Source organism: Rousettus aegyptiacus, unplaced genomic scaffold (genome assembly GCF_014176215.1).
Source record: "Rousettus aegyptiacus isolate mRouAeg1 unplaced genomic scaffold, mRouAeg1.p scaffold_m13_p_6, whole genome shotgun sequence".
Classification (NCBI taxonomy): Eukaryota; Metazoa; Chordata; class Mammalia; order Chiroptera; family Pteropodidae; genus Rousettus; species Rousettus aegyptiacus.
Window position 1 is genome coordinate 78,734,399 of NW_023416309.1, and position 25,358 is coordinate 78,759,756.

Here is a 25,358-nt window from a genome sequence, read left to right on the forward strand (position 1 = left end):
CCCCATTCATCTCGATCACATCTGTGTGCCAGTTCTTAGTTTCTACAGTTTGTGGATCCAACTGTGGAGAGAGAGAGGAAGAAAGAGAACGTGAGTGAGAAAGAGAGAGATGGCAGCTCAGAGACCACGCCAGAGCTGTCTCTGCTGGTCAGCGACTGCTCATAAGCTGGCTAAATGATCAAGAAGGTGGGGGGGGGGGCCTGATGTTTATCTTGAAACCAACTGTTCAGGAAGGCTCCAGCCCCCAGTCCCTAGTGTAGGATGGCCCCCCACTTAGTGAAGGAGGTAGGGAACACTGTTAGGTACTTGTGCCCATCACAACTTATTCTCCTGACCACCACCCTGTGAGACGAGATTATCACCCATTTCACAGATGCAGAAACCAAGGCTCACAAACAATAAGCAACTTGCTTGACTACTCAAATTGGAGTTTATAGGAGGGGAGGGGGCCAGTGTTGTGGAGGTGCTGAATGGGAGGTAGTGCAATGCAGAAGAGCCCAGTCTCAGGAGTCACGCTGTTGGGTCTGAATCCCAGCTCTACTGCTTCCAGCTGTGTGACCTTGGGAAGTTTTAACTTGCTAAGCCTCATTTGTTTGATCTGTTCATTGTAGCCAGTAACAGACCTACCTCACTGGACTGATGTGAAGACTGGGTGAGATAACTTGGGGTAGGTGGCTGGCCACCAGGGAAACAAACACTCTGCAGGGGAGGCCCCCAGATTGGGCAGGAGCCCCAGGGAGGATGGGAGGACAGGCTTCTAAGATTCTTTCACAGGGGACTGGACAGGACTCTATTTCTCTAACCCAGTGGCCTTCAGGGTGTTTTTTCTTATGCACCCACAAAATAATTTTGAAAAACTATCCACTCTCTGGCACATTTTAAAGTCAACATCTGAACATTTTCAAAGCAAGTTTAAATAGTTGCAAGGAATAGAATTTCCAAAATAATGTAAATATTTACATCTTAAAATAAAACGGTTACCTCATTCTTTTAAATGTGTTCAGTGGAATCCAAATACCACAGTGATTTGATACCCACCATCATTCACTTAAAAAAGACATGAACAAGCTCTTCTTTCCCTTATAGAAACACTGCATAGCTTCTTTTTCTTCTTGAATTTATGTCTCTATTCTATTTCTCGCAAAGAATGTTGTCCTACTTTGTATTTTTCTATTTTAAAGTCTTTTATTCATCACCCTATTCTACTTAGCTTCAACAAAAACATCTGTATAAATGGAAATGAAAAATTTCCTGAGACCACAAGGCCTCAAATATTCAAAACGTATTCTGGATTGGTTATTACAATGATTAGCAGTATGCAATAAAAAAAATTACTGAACATATTACAAATTTTAATAAATATTCTGCAGGAAAGTACCATTTAGGTAGAATTACATCTCATAATGAGATGGATAGAGCATTTTTTTGTCTTAGTTCATGTATGTATATGAATATTATTTTTCACTAGGGTGAAACAGAATTCAGCATCAACTGTATTTTTTGAGTTTTGTTTTTAAAGATGTAAATGAAACATCTTTTATCTATTTATTTATAGTGACATTGATTAATGAAATCCAATAAGTTTCAAAAACAAAATTCAACAGTAAGTCATATATATATTGCATTGTGTGTTCATTGCCCATAGTTAGATTTCTTTCTGTCACCATATATTTGACCCCTTTTACCCCACCTGCCTCCCCACTCCTTCCCTCCCCTCTGGTAAATACTAGTCTACTGTCCGTGTCCATGAGTCTCTGTTTGTCATGTCTGTTTGTTGCTTTTAGATTTATATCCCACATATAAGTGATATCATGTGGTTTTCAACTTTTTCTGTCTGGCTTATTTCACTTAGCATGATTATCTCAAGATCCATCCATGTTGTCGCAAATGGCAGTAACGAATGAAACATCTTGTTCACATAAATAAGTAGGTGGGGCTGAAAATAGTTTTATTATACCAATGTTACATAATTTTTAACCTCTTTCCTCATTACTGGCCTTAAATTGCATATATGCGTATTATGAAAAATTTATTTAAATGATCTCTCAGCTGACAATTTCCATCAGTTGTGTGGAAAACAACGGGAAAGCAGCTGACTTGTGAAAGGGTTTGTAACCCTGCCATTTTGTGTCTTTTAGTCTCTCAACACCTACACCAGTATTTTCACCGGCTCCTTTGTTTGCCACCCAGGAGGTCTCAGGGCCCTGGGCCAAGTTCCCCAGTGAGCCTCCCGCTCCTCTGCAGACAGGTGACGGGGAAAGGCCCTTCACAGGAAGGTCCTTTGTTGGCAATAGAACCTATGGGAGTTCAGGATCTGCATGCTCTGACCAGGGCCCTCGTCACAGAGGAAAACTGGATCTGGGTCAGCTCAGGGTGGGCTGAGCCCTGGGGCTTCCTACAGCTTAAGGTAATTCCTTCTCACACCTTCTATCACACAAGTACCAGCTGGGGACAAGTGGCACTTGTAGATCCCAGACCCCATCACCTAAGCGTCTGATGGGGTCTGGGATCTACATCTGAGCCAGCTCTGGCCTAGGCCCAGTCATAAGCAGTCAGTTCTCTGCCCAGAGAAGAAACAGAACTGAGAATAGGAAAGGAAGAGAGCAGTGTAGAGAGGCTGGAGCACCCCTCGCCCAGTTCCTCAAACACCTCCCCTAAGCTGTGGGACTCCTGAGCCTGGCTGCTGCCGTGCTCTCTATTCCAGAAGGCTTGGGGCCAAGTGTCCTACTGGGCCTCCAAAGGAAGCACCAACTTTGGTCTTACTTTCCTGCAGCTTCCCTCTCCTCTAAACTTCTTTTTGTCCCAATCCCTCACCAGGCCTTAATTTCATCGAGAATTCTGGGTCTTGGACACAGGCCCTGGGTCTGCCCCCAGCCCCGTCCTTCAGCAGTGGCCACCTGTAGTAGGGAGATCTCAACTGCTCTATGTCAACAAAGGCAGGTGCTACCGTTGGGACACACATTCTAGAGTGACCACCTTCACTTTTTCTTTTCTATAGTGTTCTCATAAGTACTTTTTATTTTTCAGGTACAGTAGATAGTCGATATTATTTTATATTAGTTTCAAGCATACAACATAGTAATTAGACATTTATATAATTTACAAAGCGATCCCTCTGATTAGTCTAGTACCTATGTGGCACCATAGTTATTAGTATGTTCCCTGTGCTGTACGTCACACCCCACTGGGCCTTAGCATCAGGAGTAGCTTGCTCTGTCCACTATTTCATAACTACTTCTTTGTATTTCTCCATCTCTTTACCGTTTTCACCCAGTCCCCATCTCCCTCCTATGACTACCCCTTTTAGCACACATCTCTCCAGGCATCAGCATGAATCTCAGGCCAATTCCATGATCCTGGTATCTGGCCAGATTCACTTAATGCCATTCCCCTGCCCCAGCCTCCCCTGACCTGGACCCTCCCGGCATCTGCCATGGACTGAGCCAGTGGTCCCTCCCTGGGTCTTGGAGTGGCGTCTGGACACAGCCTGAGTGAGGAAAGTGTGGGGATTGAGAGTCAGATCAACCTGGGTCCAAATGTTCGCTCTTCCATTCAACTGTGTGAACTGGGGCACATCGCTTAACCTCCCTGAACCTCAGTTTCCTTTCTTCAGAAGGTTGCTATAAATGACATATTGTGAGCATCTCCTCTAAGTCTGCACTGTTCCACACCCTTTATATACAGCATCTCATTTAATCATCATAACAAACCTGTGAGGTTTACGCTTTTATAGCTGTTTTCACAGATGAGGACGCTGAGGCTTAAAGAGAACAAGGAACTTGCCCAGTGCCACACATCTAGAAAGTGAGAGCTGGAAAACAAAAATCAAGTCTCCCTGACTCACCTGCTCGGCTACACCTGCAAGATAACATGTAAAAAACCTGGCCTGGAGTCTTGGCAACAATGGCAGCTGCTATTACCATTATTTATTTAGAAAGGAGACATCAGGGCTCCTGGCACATGGTCTGGCACCACGGGAAGACGTGGGTACTGGCAGGTCACCGCCAGTACAATCCTTCTGTTCCTTCCCTTCACTCTGCTCTGTTCTAGCTAAGTAGCAGCCCCACATTTCCCTGGAAACATCTGAGACAGGACAAGCAACTCCTAATGCTAAGGCCCAGTGCTGGCCCTTCTTCTTCCAGAAAGCCTCCCTGGATAACCCCAGGCCTCGGGTATCTTCAGTTCCCCTCTGCCCATAAGACCTTGTCCCTCTTCAGCCTGCCAGTACCATTTCCTGTTGTTTCATACACAGCAGCCTGTCAGAGGCCAGGTCTGGATAAGGTGGTCCTTCTGAGTTTTACTGCTAGTCTCTACCACTGCCATATGCCTGATCCCCTCTACAGGTGTACCCTGGTATCCACTCAGAGAGCCCTGCCTAGCTCCTTAGCACCCCAACAATGAAGCTGTCTCACAGGAGGCCAGCAGCCTCCAGAAACCAAGTCTATTTCAGGATGTCATTTAAATACAGAGAAGGGAGGGTGGAAAGGGACATGGCACATTTTCCAGAGAAATGATGCTGCCTGGATTGCTGTGGCTATTTATAACCCCTGGGAAATGTAGACTCTGCTATTTCCTGATTAGATTAGTGCTGGGGGCAGAGGATCCAGCCCCTGGGATGGCAGTGCATGGGAACACCTGACCGCTCCACCTCCAGTCCCAGCACAGGGGCACCATCCACTGGCCCTGCAGACCAGGCACTTTGAGGATGTCAGCTCACCTGAGGGAGGTAAAAGGGGCTGCTAAGGGTCAGGTTGGGGAAGACTCCCAGAGGGCCTCTCCTTTACTCTATAGGTAATACACACATAGTAGGGCTCCGCCAAGGTGAGGCCCAAGCAGTAGACAGAACATGCTGGAGAAACTGATGAATGAGTGGGTTAGCTCACGTCTGCATATTCAGACCTCTTTCTCCCAGGGAGAATCGGCTGAGCTTTGGGACTGATGAGCACAAGAGAACCACCAGGTCCCCAGCAACAGAATCCTGGGCTCCTCCAGGAATCCTGTATTCCCACCTAAGGAGACTGTGGATTCTCAGGGAGAGTCCGGCAGGTAGATGCAGAGGCCATCTCACATGGTTGGGCCTCAGTGGCCTCAAGTTCAGGACAGAAAACATCCCAGCAGTGTTGCAGGGTATTGAGAAGCTTTGAGGATCCAAGGGCAGGGGAGGGTACTCTTTGCACACCCGAGCACCCGCTGGATAGTATGGCCTTTATTTTTGTGAACAAACTTGGAAGAGGCAGGAAGAGAGGTCTAAGCCCCTCCTCCCATTTCTCACCAGCCTGAAGCAGGTGACTGAAATGCTTCTCCTTCCCTCTGGCTTGATGGCTATTCATGGCCACCTCTCAGTGCTTGGGATTTTGGCGGTACCAGTGAGCCTGGGGTCCCCATCATGCTCCCCCTAAAGGTGACAGAGCCCATGTTCAAACCTGGGTCCTTCCGACAATGGGTCAGTCTTCCCACTATACCACATGTCCCCAACCACCCGGCTCGCCTAAAGTCTTCCAGTGATTTCTGCTGCCACCTCTTCCCCACACCTTTACATGCGCTACTTCAATCTACAATGAGGGGCCAGTGGGGCCCTGTCTATGGGGATCACCAGTCAGAATTGGCACCATGGGCCCAGTGGAGGGGGAGGCACCGGCACAGAGAAGCCATCTGTGTGCTACTCTGGGATATAACATATGGGATCACTAGGTGACTGGCTCCTATGAAGTATTCACCAGGGGCTCTAAGGGATCCCAGGCCTCCACTTCTGAATGCTGAACCCCTTCCCTTGGAGCCTCACTCTGTCACTTCTACAGCATGGGCCCCAGAGGCCCCGAGGAGTTCGCATCCCTGGCACAGCCCCTGTCTGACCTTCTGACCCTTTTGAGGCTGAGCTCTGCCCTTTCTTTCACTCCAGCAATGCTCTCCCCTCGGTTTTCTGAGCCTGGGGCCTGGCATCTTGGGCCTGACCCAAGTGGTGGTGTGGACTTCCCTTGAAGCCCAGAGTTGTTTTTAGGGTTAAAAAAAAAAAAAAAACCTAAGTGCTTCTTGACAACAAGGGCAGTAAATCCAGTACATTGAAGTTGTCATCCTAAGAGTGAACGGGGTGTTGAGTGGAAGGTAGAGCTGTCTGGCCATGTATCTAGGGATGCCTGCCAGAGGCTGAGTGCTGGGCTGTGACCAGGCCCTGAGCCAGGTGTCTTGTCTGATGGGGGGCAGAGGGGGAGTACATTTCCTGTGGCTCCCAGGCTAGTGGCCACAGTGGCAGTCCCGGGCTAGCTTTCTCTTGTACTCTCCTAAGTGTATCCCCATGCTCTGGGCTGGGTCCCCTTGGGACACAAAGCCAGACTGTCATTGGGACAGACCACAGGCGTGAGAGGCATGGTGGGGCTGGCAAAGAAGGGAGCAAGGAACTGCCAAGAGTTTGCCTCTCCTCTCTCTTAGGGAGGGTACTAGAGGATTCTGTCTACGTGGCCACTCTGAGAGAAACTCATAGAAGCAGGGCAGATTTGGAGGGGGATGCCAGGGTCTATATCCTAGATTCCAGCTCAGCAGCTAGGTTGGGGGAGACCACAGTCAGGCTCAGTAAACTCACCCAGAAGCCGGGCCCCCCACCACAAGGGCAAGTAAGCTCTGCCCTCCAGCCCTCACCATGCAGGGTCAGGTACCCACTTCTGGGCTGGCCACACGACAGGCTTGTACAAGGCACCAGGATGAGGCCACCTTGTCTCAGCTTGCCTACCCCCAAGCCCCTCCCCAGAACTTTGAAGTTCCCAGAGGCTCACATATGGAAAGGGTTTAGCAGCTCTGAATGAGGCTTTTATTGAAGCCAGGTTAACCTCATAGCACCCACTGTGACCTGACTTCCCCAGTGATCTGCATTCCAGCGGCTCAGCCAGCCCTGTGCCTGCCACACTTTTAGCCCTTGGGCTAAGCACATCTGCAGACAGAAACCAAACCCAGGCTGCTTCAAAAAGGCCCCCCAAGGCTGGGCACATCTCTCTTAGGCTCTGAGAGAGATGTGCCCACCCACCACTTCCCTCCCTGCCCCACACAGCCTGGAGACTTCATTCCAGAATCAGGCCTCAAACTAACAGCCAGAAAGTTACCCTTCCCCAGCGCAGGGGCATGTTGGGGGCACCAGGGTAACAAGGGCAGGGTCATTCAGGAAAAGGAACTGGTCAGGGTCAAAGCAACACAGAAGCAGCTCCCAGCAGTCCCTGCCCCAAAGAGAATGGGGTTAAAGTCCGAGGCAAGAGGCTACCTAAAGTCCTGACTGGGAAGTTTCATGCCAGTTGCCAAGGATAGGCCAAGTGCCATTTGGAACACCATGGGCTCAGCGGTTTCCCTCTGAATCTGGAGAAGTTTCATTAAAATTACGAAAGTCCTTCTCTGAAGCTGACTTCATCTTCCCTTTCCTAGCCAGGAAGACTGTCTGGGCACAGAGCCTGATAGTGAGAATGAAAGGTACCAGCAATTCCACTGCCTGTGCCCACTGAGGGGCCTCCCAGCGGACTTCTCCCTGGGCCCCACGTGCCACAAGTCTCACGTTCATAAGACATCATCACAAGTAACTGCCCACTTCTATGCACAGCAAGCTGGCTGGGTACCACACATAACAAGGCTACTGGGCGGGACCTCCTGCCTCTAGGAGCACCCCATCCAGGGCACACAGGCTCTATGACCACCAAGATGACTAGACAACTGAGAATCAGCCATAGCCCCCAAGTGGGCCCTGGGCCTTCTGCTTGGCAGGATGGCATGATAGCTAAGACCTGGTTTGAGCACTGGGTCCTGCACTAAGCCACTCATGTGACCTCATCTGTGCCTCAGTTTCCTCATACGTAAAACGAGCGGAAGGCAGACGTTGATGTGAGTTAGGTGATAACCTACAAGGTGTTATTAGCACCTAACTCACATCGAGGGCTAAGAACAATGCCTGGTACTCAGCATGTGCTCGAAGTGTGTCAGCATCACTAAAACTGGGCTTAAACTCCCCAGGGGCTTCCTGCTGCACTTAAATTAAAATCTAAACATTCTGTCATGGCCTGTGAGGCCCTACACAATCTGGCCACTGCCCACTGTCTTCAAAGTAAGCTACACTCTCCACGTGGACTCTGTCTCAGAACACACCATGGTTACCCCAGCTACTAGGTTTGTGCCTTGCCAGTGCCTCTGCCTGGAATGTACTGTCCCAGATCTTTCAAGAAACCTTCTTGTTATTGAAATCTTACTTCAAAATTATCTCTCCAAGCAAGGCCTCTTCCTCCCCATTACTCTCTAATCTAGCGGTCTCCAACCTTTTTGGCACCAGGGACTGGTGCTCCTACAAGAATTTAATGCCTGATGAGCTGAGGTGGAGCTGAGGCAATGATGTTAGCACTGGGGAACGGTTGCAAATACAGATGAAGCTTCACTTGCTCACCCACCACTCACCTCCTGCTGTGCGGCCTGGCTCCTATCGGGCCATGTACTGGTACCAGTCCACAGCCCCGAGGGTTGGGGACCCCTGCTCTAATCCATTACCCAATTTAATTCAGCACTTGTCCAGCCTGAAATAATCTTACTTATTGCCTGACTTCTCCTCTAGATAGAAAGTTCCATGAGAGCAAGGCCTTTCTGCCTGGGCCACCTCCAGAGTGCTCAGCACATGGAAGGTGCCCCATCAATATTCATGGATCAAATGTATAAATTGGGATGTAGGGGGGGAAGAGAAAATAATGCCTTTCCACCAAGGCTCCTTCATGACAGAGGTTGAGAAGACCCGCATTCCTGCCTGCCTCTCTTCTCCTATGCAAATGGCTGGCCTTGGCCCGGGGGTGGACCTATGACCTCTCCCACCCCAAATTTCCCAGCATGCTGAGAGTTTAAGGCTTAGGAATAGGAATCTTGAGACATGGCCAAAATCATCACATGAACTGGATCTAGGAGATCATCCTGTTTAGCTCATTCATTATAATGAAGCTAGAGAACCAGAGAGGTGAAGAGATTTGCCCAAAGTCATACAGCAAGTTAAAACAGCAGAAGAATGAAATAGGCCTCTTGACTCCCACCAGCGCAGTACCCTTCCTTCTCTGGCATTTTGGACCACATAAGCCTGAGGGGTGGGAGTTCTCCAAGGAGGTCAAATCACAGAAGAGGCATTCAGGCATCTGATGGGGAGGGGAGCTGTGGCTGCTGATACTCGGCTGTGCCCACTGGATGCACCCACCCTGGCTGGGGTCACTGTCCAGGATAGACATTGTTCCAGCTACAGGGTCAGAAGTAAGTTCCATTCTCTCTTGGCCAAAGCAGAAATGAAGAAATCACTGTGGGGTTATAGGGCCCTCCTAGCCTCTCTGCAGAAGAATCGGCTCCCATGGCTGCCTCCTGCCTCCCTAGGGCCCATCCTGGAGGGCCAAGGACAGCGAGGCCTTAATCAAAAGGCTCGCTGGGATCCAGATCCAGGACTGGCTCTGGCTTTCTTCTGGGGATTGGACAGGCATGGTCCACGTGTGGGGGGATGTGTGTTACTCTAGATACTAGGGAGCTGCTGTCATGCAGGCCCTCTTCCTGTCCCAAGCATGATTTGACAGGGAAAAGAAAGTCCAAGTAGCACCTGCTGAGCAGCTCCTGACTACATGGGCAGCTGGCAAGGCCACTCAGTGGAGGGCTGGGCCTTTTCAGAGGGCTGACTAGTGCCTGGCAACTCCCCTAAAACAGCACCTGCATAAGTTTCTGGGCTCTTTCCAAAATGCCTCCCCTCCTGGGGCCTCTGGATACTCCTGCAACACTGGGCTCAGGCAGCTTTGGCCTTTTAGGAACCACCTTAGTTGGCAGGCTTAGCTCCCCCTGGTCCGAGGCCATCCAAAAGCAGTGGCACCAAGCCCAGCATGGCTGACTGGCCAAGCCACCTGTGAATCAGAGACACTGGGGAGGGCCAGAGTCCTTTCGAACCTCTCGAGGTGCCAAGAAACAGTACCTTGCCAAGTTCATTTAGAGTCATGGTTCCCACCTTGGGGTGCATTATCCTCTCTGAAATACCACCCAATTTGGGGCTGGGTGGCTCTGCGCCTGGGTAGGGGCTCTATAACCTTCATCAGATTCTCAGAGTCAAGGACTCCTGCTCCATGGAATCACACAGCCTCTCAGGAGCCAGCTCAGTGGAGGAGTGGGAGCACTGGAGTCGGGAGGCCGCCCATGTGAACCCGAGACTTAGATCTTCTCACTCTAGGGAACGAGTGGCTGTGAGAAGCATAGTGGCTTCAGGAAAGCAGGGATGTCACTCCACTCCCCTTCCAACCCTCAAACTGGCCTAGTCACAATCCTGGCCCACACATGGGCCAATGAAGAAAAAGTCAGGCTGCAGGCATCCCTAGCCCTAGGGGGAGGAGATACTGTCCCTTTCCCATGGCTGAGGGATAGCTATAGGGGTGTGGGTGGGCGTGTGCTTGGTGAAGACCCAGATGCAGGTCCCTTCCCTTTAGCAAATAAAGTGGAGGGGGGTGGGGCAGCGGAAAAGGGGCAGGGCTGAGTAGTGGGCTGCCAGGGCAGGACGGATGTCTGTTTCATAAGGTTTCAAGATCTTTCTTGATGCCCAGAGCCAGGTCATAAAATAAAGTAAATGAGCCCGAGACACATCTATATCTTATACCCCAGTACCAATGAATGGCTGAGTGAGCCTTGAGGATACATATATGTTTGCACACCTGGTGCTACCTATTAGGAAGAACTGTCAACTTAAAAGACAGACTCTGGGAGGGGTTAGGAGCTGTCTTGTCACAATCAAGAGAGTAAAGAAAGTGACCCTCCCAAGACTTAAGGTTCCCCAGACAAGTGGCCCGCCCACAAGGGCCTCCCCATTCCATGGGTAACACCTCTGACCCTCCCTAGAAGCGGAGAGGAATAAACCTCATCACAGAGCAGGTAGACTCACTCAAGCTCAGCAGCAAAGCCTTCAGCTCACCTTGCTGGCCTCTGGCTTCTGGAGAGAAGCTCCTTGGAGGCAGGTGATTCTTAGACCTACGTGGCGACCTCTTGAAGCAGAGACAAGGTCATTGGAAACCATCTTCAACTCTTCCCAACTCCCCCATACGCTGCTGGTTTTGCCTGACTCTCCACCTCCAGATGGTACCTGGCCTAGTCTGGGTTCGGACATCTTCACCTTGGCTGCAGGGTGACAACGGGGCCGAGATTTCACCCCCCCTCACCTCCCATCCTCCAGACAAAGGCTTCTGTCCCAACCATACTGGGGCCTTCCTAGGCCCTCTATGGCTCTCATAAGTGACCCCAAAAAAACCTTTGGATACTTCAGGGAGTGGGTTTGGGGATTTCTCTTTTAGCCCCTCTCCCTCCAAAGTGTAACCAAAGGATCTAGAAGCAGGCAAGATGGGAAGAAGGACAGGCACTGAGCCTGGTCTCCATGACTATGATTTGGAGCACATAAAAAAAAAAAAAAGAAAGAAAGAAAGAAAAAAAAGGAGAAAAAGTAAAGTAGAAATGCAAAGTTAAAGATGCCGAGAATACTGGCAGAACCCACAAACCCAAATGCCACGTGTCTCCTCTGCTAAATGCTTGCACAACATATCAACTGCCAAATCAAAGGCCAGAATAAGGCTTCAGCCCCAGAACTCTCTTTGGGGACAAGAACGACCCCAATCCTAGACCCCTAGGACCCAAAGGAGAGCTTGCGAGTGGACCCTGCCTCCAGTCTTCCAGCAACTGCAGACTCCTGGGGCCGGAGGCCCTACAGGTTAATACTGGGACCATTCCAACTGAACCAATTCTTCAGCCCCAGCACAGCGTCCCCAGATGAGACACCCCCGCCTTCTCCAGCCTGTAATGAATCTTTAGTTAAATGGAAACAGGAGGGTCACAGGTGTCTCAGGCATCCACGGTATTAAATCCTTAGGGCAAAATTAATGAGGCAACCTCTCCCTGCCAGGTTGGGCAGTAGCTGGCACCCTTCCCCCACCCCACTTAAGCTGCTGCCTGATCTAAGCCCCCGTTCCTGGCAGTGGGCCTGCAAAAAATAGGTCAATACAGCTGGAGAAAGAAGAAAAGTGGGCAATGGGCCTGGCTCCAGAAGCCTGCTTGCTCATCCTCCAGCCTAGGCACAGCGAGGTGAATGAATGTTCCTCTGTCACCCATGGTGCAGACTCTTGTGTCCGTGACACCAACATACTTTGTCACACAGCAGGGACTAGGAGACTGAATCACCCGCCACACAGAGCATCCCAGCACCAGAGGCGCCCTGTAGTTGCACTGATGCCAATCGGCTCAGCAGCCCAGCGCCTGGCTGGCCCGCCACTCCCGCCCAGAGAAGTACCATGAGACAGGGAGCCTTGAGACTCCTCCAGAGGCAAAGCTGGCTGAAGAATCCCTGAAGTAGCTTCTTGGTTTTGCCAGTCACAAATACACAGGGAAAGGATGGAAAGTCTGGGATTTTAGGGTTTAAAAGGTGCCCCCTTCCTGCTAGATACCTTCCCAAATGGGCAGATAAAGCAGAAGGGTTCTGTTTGGCTGACACTGGGCCAGGAACCTGCTGGGTCAGTTTCTTGCCAACCTTGAGCTTTGAGAATAGATGATGAACTTTGAATTGGTGTCTGCTGGCCTCAGCAGGGACTAGGGGAGGAAATGCAGGGGAGAATGGCTCCATGCTGCCGGGCACAGACAGCTGCCTCAGCAGAGAGGGGCTCTGGTAGCAGCTGAGGCCAGCAGGGTTCAGCTAGCCTGGTCCCTGGAGAGGATGAAGGTGACAGTGGCCAATGCAGGACAGCTCAAGTTGCTGCCCTGCCCAGCACTTTCCAGGACTGATGTCACCTCTGGGAGGTCAAGTATGCCCCACTGGCAGGGAATGAAACTAGATCAGGATTGCTTCCTCTTGGCAGGTGCCAGGAGCCTCTATGTTGGAGGGCAGTGAGGACTTGCACAAAAGGCCCCACTCTGAGCTACAGGAGAGCTTGCAAATCCCCATTAGCCACACAGACTAGCCAAAGCCTCTCTCATCGCTACCTTGAAGGATGGGCACAGCCCTGGCCAGCCAGGACAGGCAGCCTGTGACACCTTGCTCAGGCAGTTAATTTGGTCTGTAGTTATCAAGCACTTACTGTGTGCTAGGCACTGAGTCTGGCTCTTCCACAGATGCCCAATGCCAGGGCTCAAAGTCAGTCCCTAGGCAGCCTGCCCAGCTGTAGGACAGTCAGCTTCTATCTCAGATTTTAATCCCCACTCAGGTCTGGGGCTGTAAGCAGGACGGGCAGTCTGCCCTGGCACAGCTTGGTCTGAGCTGCCTTCAGGGTCAGGAAACCCCTGGCACACCTGGCACACCGAGTTGCCTGGTTCCTAGCTCACACTGGGACAGCAGTCAGCTGGGGGGTCCCTGAAGAGGCAGCCTACAGCCCCCAGACCCAGCAGCACCTCTGCCTCCCCACAACCCTCTCCTTCTTCCCAAGTGGGGAATGATGCCACAACCATACAAAGAAACCTCATATGAGGTGTCTCTGCCAGTGCCCCTCGGCAAAGAGGCAGTCAGTAATGTCCACTGGATATAGGGGGGCCAGGTCTGGGCTGGGCACTGTGGGGGCCACTGAAACCCAGGAGGCCCTTGTCTAGTCTGTTCATATTCCTGCCCTTATAGACTCAGAAAGGAGTCGGGCAGCCCTCTCCCACAGGAGGTACCCCCCCCCCTTTTCCTGAGACAGGGAAAGATGCAGTGAAAGCAGCCAGGGTAGCAACCAGCATTAATCATCAAATTAAGGCCATGTAGAACAGAACTACAAGCAGACCCCAGCTCTGTCCCAGGACTCCACAGGAAGGAGCCGGAAAGCAGCTCCACAGAAGAGAGGGGTGGGGGGCAGAGAGACCCTCCAGCCCCCAGCCCTCTCAGTCCCTCTAGTCTTTCCCCTTTTTGCCCCTCCAGTCCCCCGCTAGCACCTTTTGGCGGAGCAGCTTGCTGCGCACGCGACCCCAGAGCCGGGCGCCGGTGTTGGGGGGCCGCTTGCTCCCAGGCTCCTCCAGCTGATCCAGGCAGCAGCGCTCCAGGGGCTCGCACACCGCCTTCAGGCTGCAGTCGGGCTGAGGAAGGACGTCGGTCATGCCGGCGGCCCCAACAGCTCGACAGCTCCGGAAGAGACAGGAGCAGCACCGGCACCAGGGGCTCAGCTGAAGCCAGCAGCAGAGAGAGGGAGCGTGCGGAGCGCTCAGCCGCCGCCGGCCGGCACTGTTACTGGAGCCAGGCGGGGAAGTGCATGGTGTGAGGCTCGCTTTCTCCTCCCCTCTGCGTCCCTCCTCCCCGGAGACTGCCGCCCAGAGGAGCCCCGCGCCTAGGGCCCTTTCTTCCCCTGCTGATCCCTGCACCCAGGCGGGCGTGTGTGCGCCACAGAGCCGAGGCAGCGCGGGGAGGTCCCCGCCTCCACTGAAGGAAATGACTCAGAGGCAATGGAGGCTGCCCCCTCCAAAAAAACCCAACCTCCGTGTTTTAACTCCTGGCAGGCTGGGGCTCCTCCTCACCCACCCAGCCTCTCTCCTTCCAGCCCCTACTAAATAAAGTTTGACAAGCAGCTAAACACAATCCAGTCCCTTATACCTTGTTAACCCCTTCACCACCAGGCTGCTCCCTGGGGCCAGAGCTTGGGGGCTGTGTTTCGGCCATCAACAGCTGTCCTGTCTTGGCAAAAGAACTGCACTGCCCTGGAGTTCTACTTCCCTCACCCCAACTCCTGCCCCAAGGCAGTGGGCTGGCACTCAGGAACCTCTTGTAGAGACTATAAAAAATAAAGAAGGTCCCTAGTAGGGTAGTCTCCTGGGCTTCAGGGGCCCCAGAGGGACAGACCACTATGGGCCCTCTCCTGAGACATGAGCAAAAGCCAAGGATGACAATGGTCACAGGTGCCCAGTAAGAAGTATTCCTCACATGGCCACTTTTAATCATGTCCCCATGCACCTCACCAGAAAATCCCCCAAAAGGCTTGTGCTGCCAGAGGCAAGAGGATGCACACTGGCAAAGGGGAAATTAGCTACTTTGTGCTGGGTTCTTTGGGAGCTAGAAAAGTATGAACCTGACCCTCAAGTTGGTGAACATTCTAACCAGAGTGAGAAGTGGTTTGTTTTGCAAGGTAACAATACAAATTAAAGTATTGAAAAAACTTCCAACACAAGTTTTTTTTTGGAGAAAAGAGAAAGGCCTAAACTTCAAATGGTTAAGGTACATAAACCTGGAGGCATCCAGATATCATACCGTTCAGAGCTAGGTACAGGGTAGGAAAGAAAGCAGTGTTTTTATAGTACCAGCCATGAGCTAGGTCCCATGCAAAGGGCTTTCAAACATCCAACTGCATTTACGCCTCAGGACCTTTGGTAACATTGGTGCTATCGTCTGCATTTTAGAGTTGTGAGGATTGGGGCTCAGGGAGGTAAAGTTCTTGCCTGAAGTCTGGGCGAGTGCCAGGTCTCCTCCAAAGCACTGGTGCTCACAGACACTAGACCTTGCGGAAGTGTGGGTGATGCTTTGGATTGAGGAAAAAGAGCTGAATCAGGACATTTCTTGGTTGACCTCAGGGCAGGTGGGTCAGGGCAGAAACCAGCTAGTGGCCTCTGGAATGCTCCTTCTGGGTCTCAACCAGTAACAGGTCTTGGGGCTTACCATCAGAGACCTTAGTGCTTTTGAGAAAGAGGTGGCTTCACCACAGAGAGCCAAGAACTGGTCATAATTAAGAGCTGCCCTTTACTGAGAGTGCATTATGTAACGGGCACCACGCTAAACCTGCGCATGTAGTAACTCACTTAACATTCCCCCAACCTTATGAAGTAAGTATTGGCATTCCCATTTTCCATTTTAGGAATCTAAAGACACCGAAAAGTTGAGCAATGTGCCCAAGGCCAGGCCAGACTGGGCCACAAATAGAGGTCTAATTGACTGCAAAGCCTATGTCCTCACCATTATGATATCTGGTATGGCAGATCTGGTCTTGCACCACTGCCTTGTGCTTGGCTGGTGGAGGGGGGATCCAGGGGCCCTGCTGGGCTATGGGTGTCCCTGCAGGGCAGCCAGGCCAGGCCCATCTCTTCCAAGGCTCCACACTCCACAGAGTGTGGACATGGAGCCTTCTCATACCTAAGCTAAAGTTGCCTAGAGCCACTGCAGCTTAATGGCAGCTAAGCCACACAGCTTTCTCAGAACCCCGAGGGGAAGAAAAGAGACCTACAGAGGGAGGAACACACCTGTGCGCCCTGCCCACCTGAGGCCTGAGATGCCTTTCCTGACCCCACCCTCACTGGCCTCTCCCAGGGCATTAGAGTCTTTCTCCAGCCCTGTGAGGGAGCGGGCAGCTTCCTTACCCCAGCTGCCACAAAACTCATTCCCTCCAGAGAGGTTTTGCTCATTCCTGCAGCCCTCATTCCTTCACCTCATTCATTTCATTCAAGAGGCCTTGACTGAGGGCCTATCTATGTGCCCAACCCTGGGGCCGGGGCTGAGGAATCACAGAGATGAATCAAAAGCCTGTGCTTGACAAAGCTGACAGCCCAAAAGAGGAGAGGAGATGTGGGCTTAAATACCTCTTAACAGAAAGGCATTTATGCATTCAGCACATACCAATTGTTCACCTGCTGTGTGTCATATTCAGATAGACAGAGCATTGTCTTTGCCCTCAAGAAATCCAGTCTTCTGCCATAAGAGCATAGACAAAGTGCTATGAAAGCCGAGAGAAAGGAGAGAAAATGTCTAGCCAGATGGAATCAGGGAAGGCTTCCTGGAGGAGGAGGTATTGGCATGGGCCTGAGAGCTGTGTAAAAGGCTATCCACCCCAGCTAATGTGCAACTGCTAGTTGTGTAACTGGCTGGTAAGGTGCCATTATAATTGCTAACCATTTTCACCTGCTACAGACGCAAGTCAGTACTTGGCACCACCGGCTGGTTAACTTCAGAACTAGCTGCCTGGTGGCTTTTTAAGGCCTCTTTTCTCTATCTGGGGCATATTTCCCAGGATGCAGTTTTGGGGAATGCTGTGCAAGGTATGCCTACCCCCCATTTGCAGGTGTGTGGGAGAAGGGGGACAGAATAGATTCTGTTCCCAAAGCCCTATGCTTGTCTGTCTTAGGAACCCCAGGCTCAACATTTGTCTGGGTAAAGCCAGTTCTGATTGGATGAAAGATGGCCAACTAGTCTCCATGGTGATATAAGCGCCTTAGCAGATGGGTAGCTGTTGGGAGGCTCTTCCCTTGAGCTGCTCATCTTTCCCTTCCTCCATGTGGATTGGGGGCTCTCTCTGGCGACAGCACAGATTTGCCTTTTCTTCCCCAAGTCTGACTCAATACTTTCTGGAATCAAAGGCCTAGAAGCAGAGGCTGCAGAGAGGTTTATGAAATACAAATGTTTCCACCAAGTTCCTCAAAAGCGGCAGTCTGAGCTCTGGTCCCTCCAGACTACCATAGACCCTTCCTCATCTTTGCTGGATGAGCTAGGTTCAGGCTGTCCTGGCCACCTAGGAAGTGACCACATCTCCTCCCCCTTATGTCCACTCCTTCCATCCAGCCACACCTGGCAGTACCTGCCTCTGAGGACACGCAAGGGCCCCCCGTCTGGATAAACAGAACCTGGGAGGTAAGGCCCACATGAACAGATGTCACTGCCTTTGGAATTAAAAACATTCCTAGTAGGCTGACCAGTCCTCTCTCATCCCCTACCCAGGCTCTCTGCCAGAGGAATGAGAGGGGCCGTCCCTAGGGAATTGCAGGGCTGCTTAATGGTTATACCCGGGGAGGGGTATATCCCTGGGGTGGCTGGGACCAGCCACCCAACACAGCTGTGACTGAGGCAAAATCAGGCTAAAGTGATCAGCGGCGGCATCAGGAAAGAAACAAAGGTCAATGGGGAGTATATGCAGACTGAGATGTGTGGGCGGGAGAGGTGGGGATTGCCACCAGTGCTGCCTTGGTGACAGCTGGGGGTGGGGACAGCTTCCAGGCAAATCCTCCAGCCTGTGAACAGAAAAGGATGGCTCTTTCTCAGAACTTTGGGATGCGGCTGCTGCTTCCCTGGAGTGACCTCTCGAACAAACGATTTCATCTATCCCTCACCTCCAGGCCCAGATTAGAACCCCGATTCTCTGTCTCTGTCCTCAGCCAAATGACACTGAGCCAGGAAGGGGCATTTCTGAGCAGCCAGCTAGACCAAGGCCACAGGCACCCCAGTGAGTAAGAGTGTAGGGGTGAGTCCCAGCAGACCACCCAGAGAGTCTGGGTGCTAGAGCTGGGATCACACTGAGGAGGAGGACTGGGAGAAACGTGGTTAGGGTCCACTGAGGACGTTTCTTCTCAGTCCCCGAGGAGAAGAGCATGGAGCAGGCCCTGAAGGAGCAGGGCTGGGAGGCAAGGTGGTGGTGGAGAGCAAGGTGGGGTCTGAGACTGTGAGGGCTGTAGAAAGGAGCCTGCAGGGGTTCCTGCACAGACAGGCTCAGGAGTCCAGGCTGAGAGAGAAGCAGCGGGGCAGGGCAGTGCCTGGGAGCCCAGAGGTGTGTGAGTTGGCAGGGAGGGTGACATATCGCAGGGGAACTGGGAGAAATGGGAACGGGACAGTCCCCATAAGGTTGATGGCTCTGTAGTCCCTGCATTCCTAATGGGTGTTCTCTCCTTGACCTGAACCAATCCTAACCAAAACCTGCAGATGGGAAGGGCAAAACTATTCATGGAATAAGAAAGTGAGACTCATTTATGATTTTTCTACCCATCCATCCTTTCTGAATACCTGCTATGTTCAAGGCCTGCATTAGGCGCAGGGACAGGAACACTTTGCTTCAAGTCACTAAGCAGCCAGTGGCAGAGCTGAGCCTAGAAGCTACCTTTTCATTCATTTACATATTCATTCATTATTGAATAGAAATCTACCACATGCCAGGCAGGGAGGACCTTGAATAGGTCACAGGGTAACTCAGCCAAACTGAGCCCTCGCCACCCCACCACTGACCTGCCCCTCCGAGAAGGGGGCTCTCAGGCAGCCCAGGCCAGAATTCCCCAGGGTCTGGGCCCTGCCTGCTATACAGCTGTGCATACGCTCCCCTCTAAGCTCTGGAACCTCAATTCTGTACATAAGTGGCTACTGGTGACTTTAGATGCATGCCCAGGGTGGGGTTGGGGAGCAAGTTTTGGGTTGGACCTACAAGGTTTAAGGTGTGCATAGTGTTAAGACAGGGGGCAGCTAGGATTAAAAGCTAGTTGCTCCACAGCCAAGACCTAGCCCACCCAAGGTGTACTGCCATCTCCCCAAAGGCCCGCGCCAGTTCATGGCACAGGGCAGAGCATGCGCTGTTCCCCACACAGCCTCGCTCTCCACTCCACCTGGCCCCCCACCCCCAGCCTGGTGTCTCGAGGGTGTTTGGCCACTCTAGGTGGGTGGGAGAGGCTGTAATAGCCACCAAGCTTGTCCATGGCATAAGAACTGTTCTGACAGCATGTCCCTGGCAAACCCTTGTGATTTTCATGGCATATTGTTCATGGAAAGGATGGAAAATCTACTTGAGCCCTTGGGAACATCTTGCTTATCTAAAACAAACCCACCCAGGGACAGAGTGGGCAGAGCGCACCTACCACACGTCCATTCCTTCCCTAAACAACTCATGGACATAACTCTTAGCCATCCCAACTCCCAGACCCTATTGGCTGCTGGCCTGCTCCTCACAGGGAGGAGGTGGCGTGGCCGGGGTGTCCCAGCACAGCCAGAGCACCAGGGGTCCCCCAGGCCACATGCTGAAGACACAGCCTCAGACAGGAGGGTTTGAAAGGTCAGGCCTCCATGCTTTTCTTTCTCTTTCTTTACTATTAACTCTTTCCCACCCAACGCTGAGCTCCAAGTGAAAAAAACTCCTGGGATTGAGGGAACCTGAACACAAGACCTGCCTGGTCACTGCAAACTCGGCAGCCACTTTCTCTCTCCAAGCTCAGTTTCCACACCTGTCAAAATAGGAGCTTCAACCAAATAGACATCAGTTTCTTTTTTTTTTTAAAGCAGGGAACACTCTCTACCTTCCTTTCCAAATGAAATCTTATACCAAATTCTCCCTGCCTGCCAAATGGATAAAAGCAGAAGCAGAGAGCAGAGGCCCCTGGTTGAAGTAGGGATATGGAACCCCACCTACCTGTTCACACTTCCTTGTCCACCACCCCCTGCCTTGGGGGCACTTCAGGTCTCTCCTAGTAATCCCCAAGCTCTGCAGGCAGAATCTGAAGCCCCCAATCCTCCTTTTAAAGGGATGGGCTCCAACCATTTTCGATGGACAGTTCTCATAAGAACTGCTGCTTTTCTCGACCATGGTTACTTGGCCCTCATTCTCCCCCTCAGGATGGAGCAGATGTGGAGGCCAGAGAGATTAGGGACTTTTTAAAGGACACTTCCAGTCAGAGTTCTGGATCTGAAACTCATGTCTTATCTGTTTCTCTCTGCTTTGGGAAAACTCTGGGCCTCTGCTTTGCTGGTGTGAGTTCCCCTTCGTGGCCTTAAAACTGGATGACACTTAGCTCATCAAGTCAGTCAGGCTGGTGTTTTCTGGGTCACCTTGGCCCCAAAGCCAGAGCAGCTTAGCTCTCACCTCCAAGGGTAAGATCAGGCTGTACCTAGCCACAAGCAGGCTGTGCCTAGAGTTCAGACTGTCACTGAAATGCCACCACTGCTCAGACCCCTCAGTGCCACAGAAAAGGTTGGACCGGCAGTGAGGAGCCATGGCAGGCTGTGCAGCCCTCACAGTGAGGAGTTGACAGAGCCCACCTAAAGTAGCCCTGCCGGCATTCACACCCAGCCGCGGCCCTCACTCATAGAGGTCCCTGGCAAGTCCTCTGCTAAGTCCTTTTCTCAACTTTTTTATTTTAATCACAAGTGGGACAACTTTAGGGACCGCCTGTAGGGAGGTAAGCCATACTGAGAACGTGCTATATGTCAGGTACTGTCACCTCTGTGGACTCATTTACTACTCGCACAGACTCCAGAGGAAGCACTTGCAGAGGTCACCTAAGGCTACCTCGGCTATTTAAGTAGTGGAGCTGGAATCACACCTGGGTCTTCTGACTCTGAGTCAAGGAGCCCCCAGTCCCAGACCTGAGAGGACAGTACCTCTCTTGCGGTTCCTCTCTTGCAGTTTGTTGAGAAGCTGCATGTTCCCAGAGCTTGAATCATTTCCCAAAGTCCTCTCTGGTTCAGATTTCTCTGCTTGTTGCAGACCCCTCAGAGGTAGGTGGGGAGTGAGCACCAAGCTTCCCTGCCAAAGTGTCACTCTCAAGTGGGGCAGAAGGAAGAGAGGGAATCTTGAGCCTCCATCTGCTTCCTATTGAATGCTTCCTGTCTCCAGAATCCATTGGGTTGAGTCCAGGCTCCCAAAATCAGGAACACCTGGGAGAGGAGGCGGCTGAGCAGGGGCGAGGAGAGAGAGAAGTTGTGCTACAGTTTAGGAAAACCTTTGGACAGCAGGGGGTCTCTCGGGGATCCTGCCCCTGGCTTTCCCTCATCCTGCCGTCTGCATCCAAGTAGGAAGGAGGCATCCAGACCTGCCTTGAAGAGTGACAGCAGGTGGGGTGCTGGTGAAACAGCTGGGGTGGGCATGGCCAGGGCAGGACAATGACTCTAGTCACCAGGGCCCCTGGGGGGAGTTGGTATCTGAGATAGGGAGCAGAACAGTTCTGGTGCTCAGCCTCCCCCCTCCCCATGGGACTTTGGACCACACAGTGGTGACAGCAACCACGTGGGCCTGTTCTAGGGCAGCAGGGATATGAAACATGAACTCTAGAAGCAGACACTTCCTCTGGTCATGGACATCTGACCCAGGCTGGGGCAGGGGAGGGGTCCATCTTCCAGAGGAAGCTAGAAAGCCACAGCCAGCATGGCCACTGTGGTGCCCCCAGGCAGGGAGCTGCTTGGTGCTGTGAGGTGCCCGGCTGGGAGTTAGGAGCTGGGGTGGTGGAATAGGCCCAGGCTTTCTCATAGTTGCCCCCTCCATCCCAGTGAAAGCCAGGCTACTCGCGGAGTTCTGGCTGAAGTCAGTGTGGCCTGAAAGATGCATGAGAGAGGCATCAAGGACCCACATTAATGCCCATCTGTCGACTCACCCATGGAGGGACCCAGGCACCTCCTGGTACCAGCCATAAAGAACCAGAGTGGCCAGAACTGCAAGGGGCTCCAGTCAAGAAGGCCAATGCACCAAAGCTCAGGTTCCCAGGGCAGTAAAGCTGGTATGCTTGACCCTCAAAAGGGGACAAGAGACCCTTCAGGGGGCAGAGGAAGGAACCTGAAGTGGGGGCGCTACTGACTCCTGCCCTAGCAAGCTCCTGACCCATGCTCACTCCGAATTTCCTCATTCTGCAGAGTAATTGAAACCAGAAGCAGCTCCCAACTGACAATGGCCCCTTGTTCCCGGCTCCTCACTCGCTGTGCTCTGGGCCTGACCGCACTATGCCAAGCTGAGAACTGCTCTAAGTGGGACAAGCCCAGAGCAGCTCAGCCCGAGGGTCACGGCAGGGAAACCTTGGCTATCAGGGAACAAGGGCCCCAACCTTGACCTCCCTGCCCACTCTGATGTCAGTTCCTCAAAGCCGGGTTTAATACCACCTGCTTAAGAAAACAACCAGCCAAAAGCCCAAAAGCAGGGGTCACTTGCAGGTGACAGACTTTGGGTGGGGAGGACTACTTGATAAGCTATACCCAGAATCCCTGCAGGAAGGCAGAGGACAGTGTACCTGGACCTGCCAGCTTGGTCAGAAGGCCGTCATCATTAGATGAGTGGCGACTCCGTGCCAGGCCCTGCGCCATGGCTTCATGGGCTTTTGCATTCAGCTCTCCTTAGAGTCCATTTTACAGGTGAGAAAACTGAGGCTTAGTGATGTAGAGTAACTTATCCTGTTTTCCCAATTAACGAAGGGAGAAAGCTTGACTGACAACCCCAGATCTGTCTGGCCTCAAAGCCGCTTCAACACTCGTTGAATGATCACAATTCTTCTGTTTTCTTTACCACGCAGTGAGGACACATTCACTCTTTGTACCCACGGCACACTGCTTACCACCACATGCTCAATAAACAGAAAAGGATGAATAAACAAGGGAAAGCATTGATGTGCATATCACAGCTCTGACCAGCTCCTTCAGGTACATTCTGTCCTTTGAGCCTCACAACAAGCTGGTGATGAAGGCAGAGTGGGAATAATTATCCTCATTTAATAGATAAAGAAACTGAGTCCCCTGGAGGTCAATGGACCCAGACCTGGTTTTCTGACCCTCAGCCCAGTGCTCTTTCCATAGCATTAGGGTAACTGGACACCACACTCAACAGTCTAAGCTGCTGACTGAGGGGAAGGCAAACGAAAGCTGAAGAACAATCAAGGAATCAGAAATGCCTCACCTTGCAACTGTTTTCTTCAACTAGCAGAAGCTAATGGTGACCAGTAGTGCTCTGGGGCCCTGGAGCCCTGCTCTCTTGTTTCAGTTGGAGAGAGAAGAGCAATGGCGTGGGGGAGACCCTGGCTCTGGAGAAAAGGAGGCCATGAAATATCCATCTTCGGAGACAAGGGTCTTTTTCTCATTTAAAAGAAAGTTGAGATGGAAATGCCCTAAATGTCGATGGACGGATGAATGGATATACAAAATGTGGTATGTATATACAGCGTTATACAACATTAAAAGAGGAAGGAAACTCTGATATGTGTTATATGGGTGAAACTTAAGATATGAAATAAACCAGTAACAAAAGGGCAAATATTGCGTGATCCCACTTGTGAGGTTCCTAGAGTAGTCAAGTTCACAGACACAGAAAGTAAAATGGTGGGTGGGTGCTGGGGAGTTAGTGATTCATGGGTATGACGTTTCAGTTGGAGAAGATGAAAAAGTTCTGGACCCGGATGGTGGTCATGGTTATACAACCACGTGACTGTACCTAATGTACACCTGGATATTGTCGAATTTACTAATCTGGGCTCTGAGAACACTCCAGGTCCTGAAGCCAGGGGACTGGCCTTCATAACCTCCTCTCGAGTTTCATTTCTAATAGCTCTAACCTCTCCAAGTTTCCAAGTGGCCAGGTCAAGAATGTCAAAGAAATTACCCCCTTTCCCATTCAAACATAGGCACCAAGCTTCTAAAAGGAAAGAGACCAGAAGGCGAGGTCTCCCATCAGGCATGAATTTTGCAATCAGAGGTGGGGAGGGTGCTGCCGCCCCAGGGCTCGGACAGCTGGAGCTCCCTTCTTGCTTTGGAACCCTACCTCCTCCCATCCCAGGGTCTTGAGCACTCCCATGTCCATGGAGGGATGCCCCTGGCAGGCTCACAGGAATGTAAAGCCGCCTTCCACGCGCGGGAGAACAGAACTGAGGGTAGGGGGCTGTCTCCAGGCTTGCAGCTGAGCTGGGGAATAGGAGGCTAGGGGCCCGGAGGGGCTCTTCTGGCTTAGGTAGCTCCAAGGTCTCGGGCCCCTTTCTAGTCTGGAGTCAGTGACAGGAACTGAGCTGTTGGGTCCTCAGGGAGAGCTCTCCCCTCTGGCCGGGCCAGCCGACAAGGCCTAGACCCTGGGAATATGCTAATCAGCCAGCGGGTAGGTCCCAGTAGGGGACAGCACATCTGGAGCCTGGAGCAGCAGTGGTTGGAAATAGACTGGGATAAACACACAGGAGTCCCCTGGGGCCAGGGAGCCAAGGGGAAAAAGAGGGAGTCTCCTGGTTGAGCTGTTTTTGGGCCAGGCAGGGGAGGGGCAGCAAGGAGGAGGCAAGCAGTGGAGATGGCCTGGATGGAGAGTCTAGAGGTACTGGCCTCATGGGTCTGGGAAAGAAAGGGAGGACTCCTGAGCCTGGAAGAGGAGAAAAGCACCGAGCTGGTGGGATCTTCCACTAAATTTGCACCAAGAAAGGACATGCCTCTAGGAGTCACGACTAACACGCAAGTCTGCCCCCGCCCCATCTATGAGCGTTTTATTCATTCATCTGCCCAGCAGCTGACCAAGCGTGACCAACTTGGGATTGGGTCCCTGAATTTGGAGCCTTTGCTCAACCACTAATGAATAAGCTGTGTGACTGTGGCCATGGCACTCACCCTTTCTGGTCGGTTTTCTTCTCCCTAACCTAAAACAAGATTGAATTAAATGCCCTGTAGGAATCTTTCTGGCCTAAACCCCTACAAGTCCTCTTCTTTTACTTATTCTTTCACTCTCCCTCTTAGTTTCTTGCTTACGACTCCTCCTGCTCAGGGCAGGCGGGTTCCTTATTTCCTGGACACTCCCTGCACATTCCTGCCTCTGCACCCTTGGCCATGCAGCCCTCCCCCGAGTGCCCACCCTCTCCTTTCTGCTGACCCAGAGCATGCCACCTTGCTAGAATAACACAGGGCCTCAAAACGGCAATTCACGTGCCGGCCATTATAGAGAATGACTTTTATA

General features: G+C 51.8%; 1 protein-coding gene across 6 annotated transcripts in view; it reads right to left on the reverse strand.

The window, feature by feature from the left end:
* Positions 1-25,358, reverse strand: part of ABR (ABR activator of RhoGEF and GTPase) — a 175,162-nt gene that overhangs the window by 9,151 nt on the left and 140,653 nt on the right. For 5 of the 6 annotated variants that reach the window (XM_036223703.1, XM_036223706.1, XM_036223705.1 and 2 more), the window contains one exon: positions 2-61. In XM_036223703.1, coding sequence (XP_036079596.1) covers positions 2-61 — 60 coding nt within the window. Of the gene's footprint in view, position 1; positions 62-13,896; positions 14,061-25,358 lie in introns of those variants that run through there. The other variant, XM_036223707.1, reaches the window with a different exon arrangement.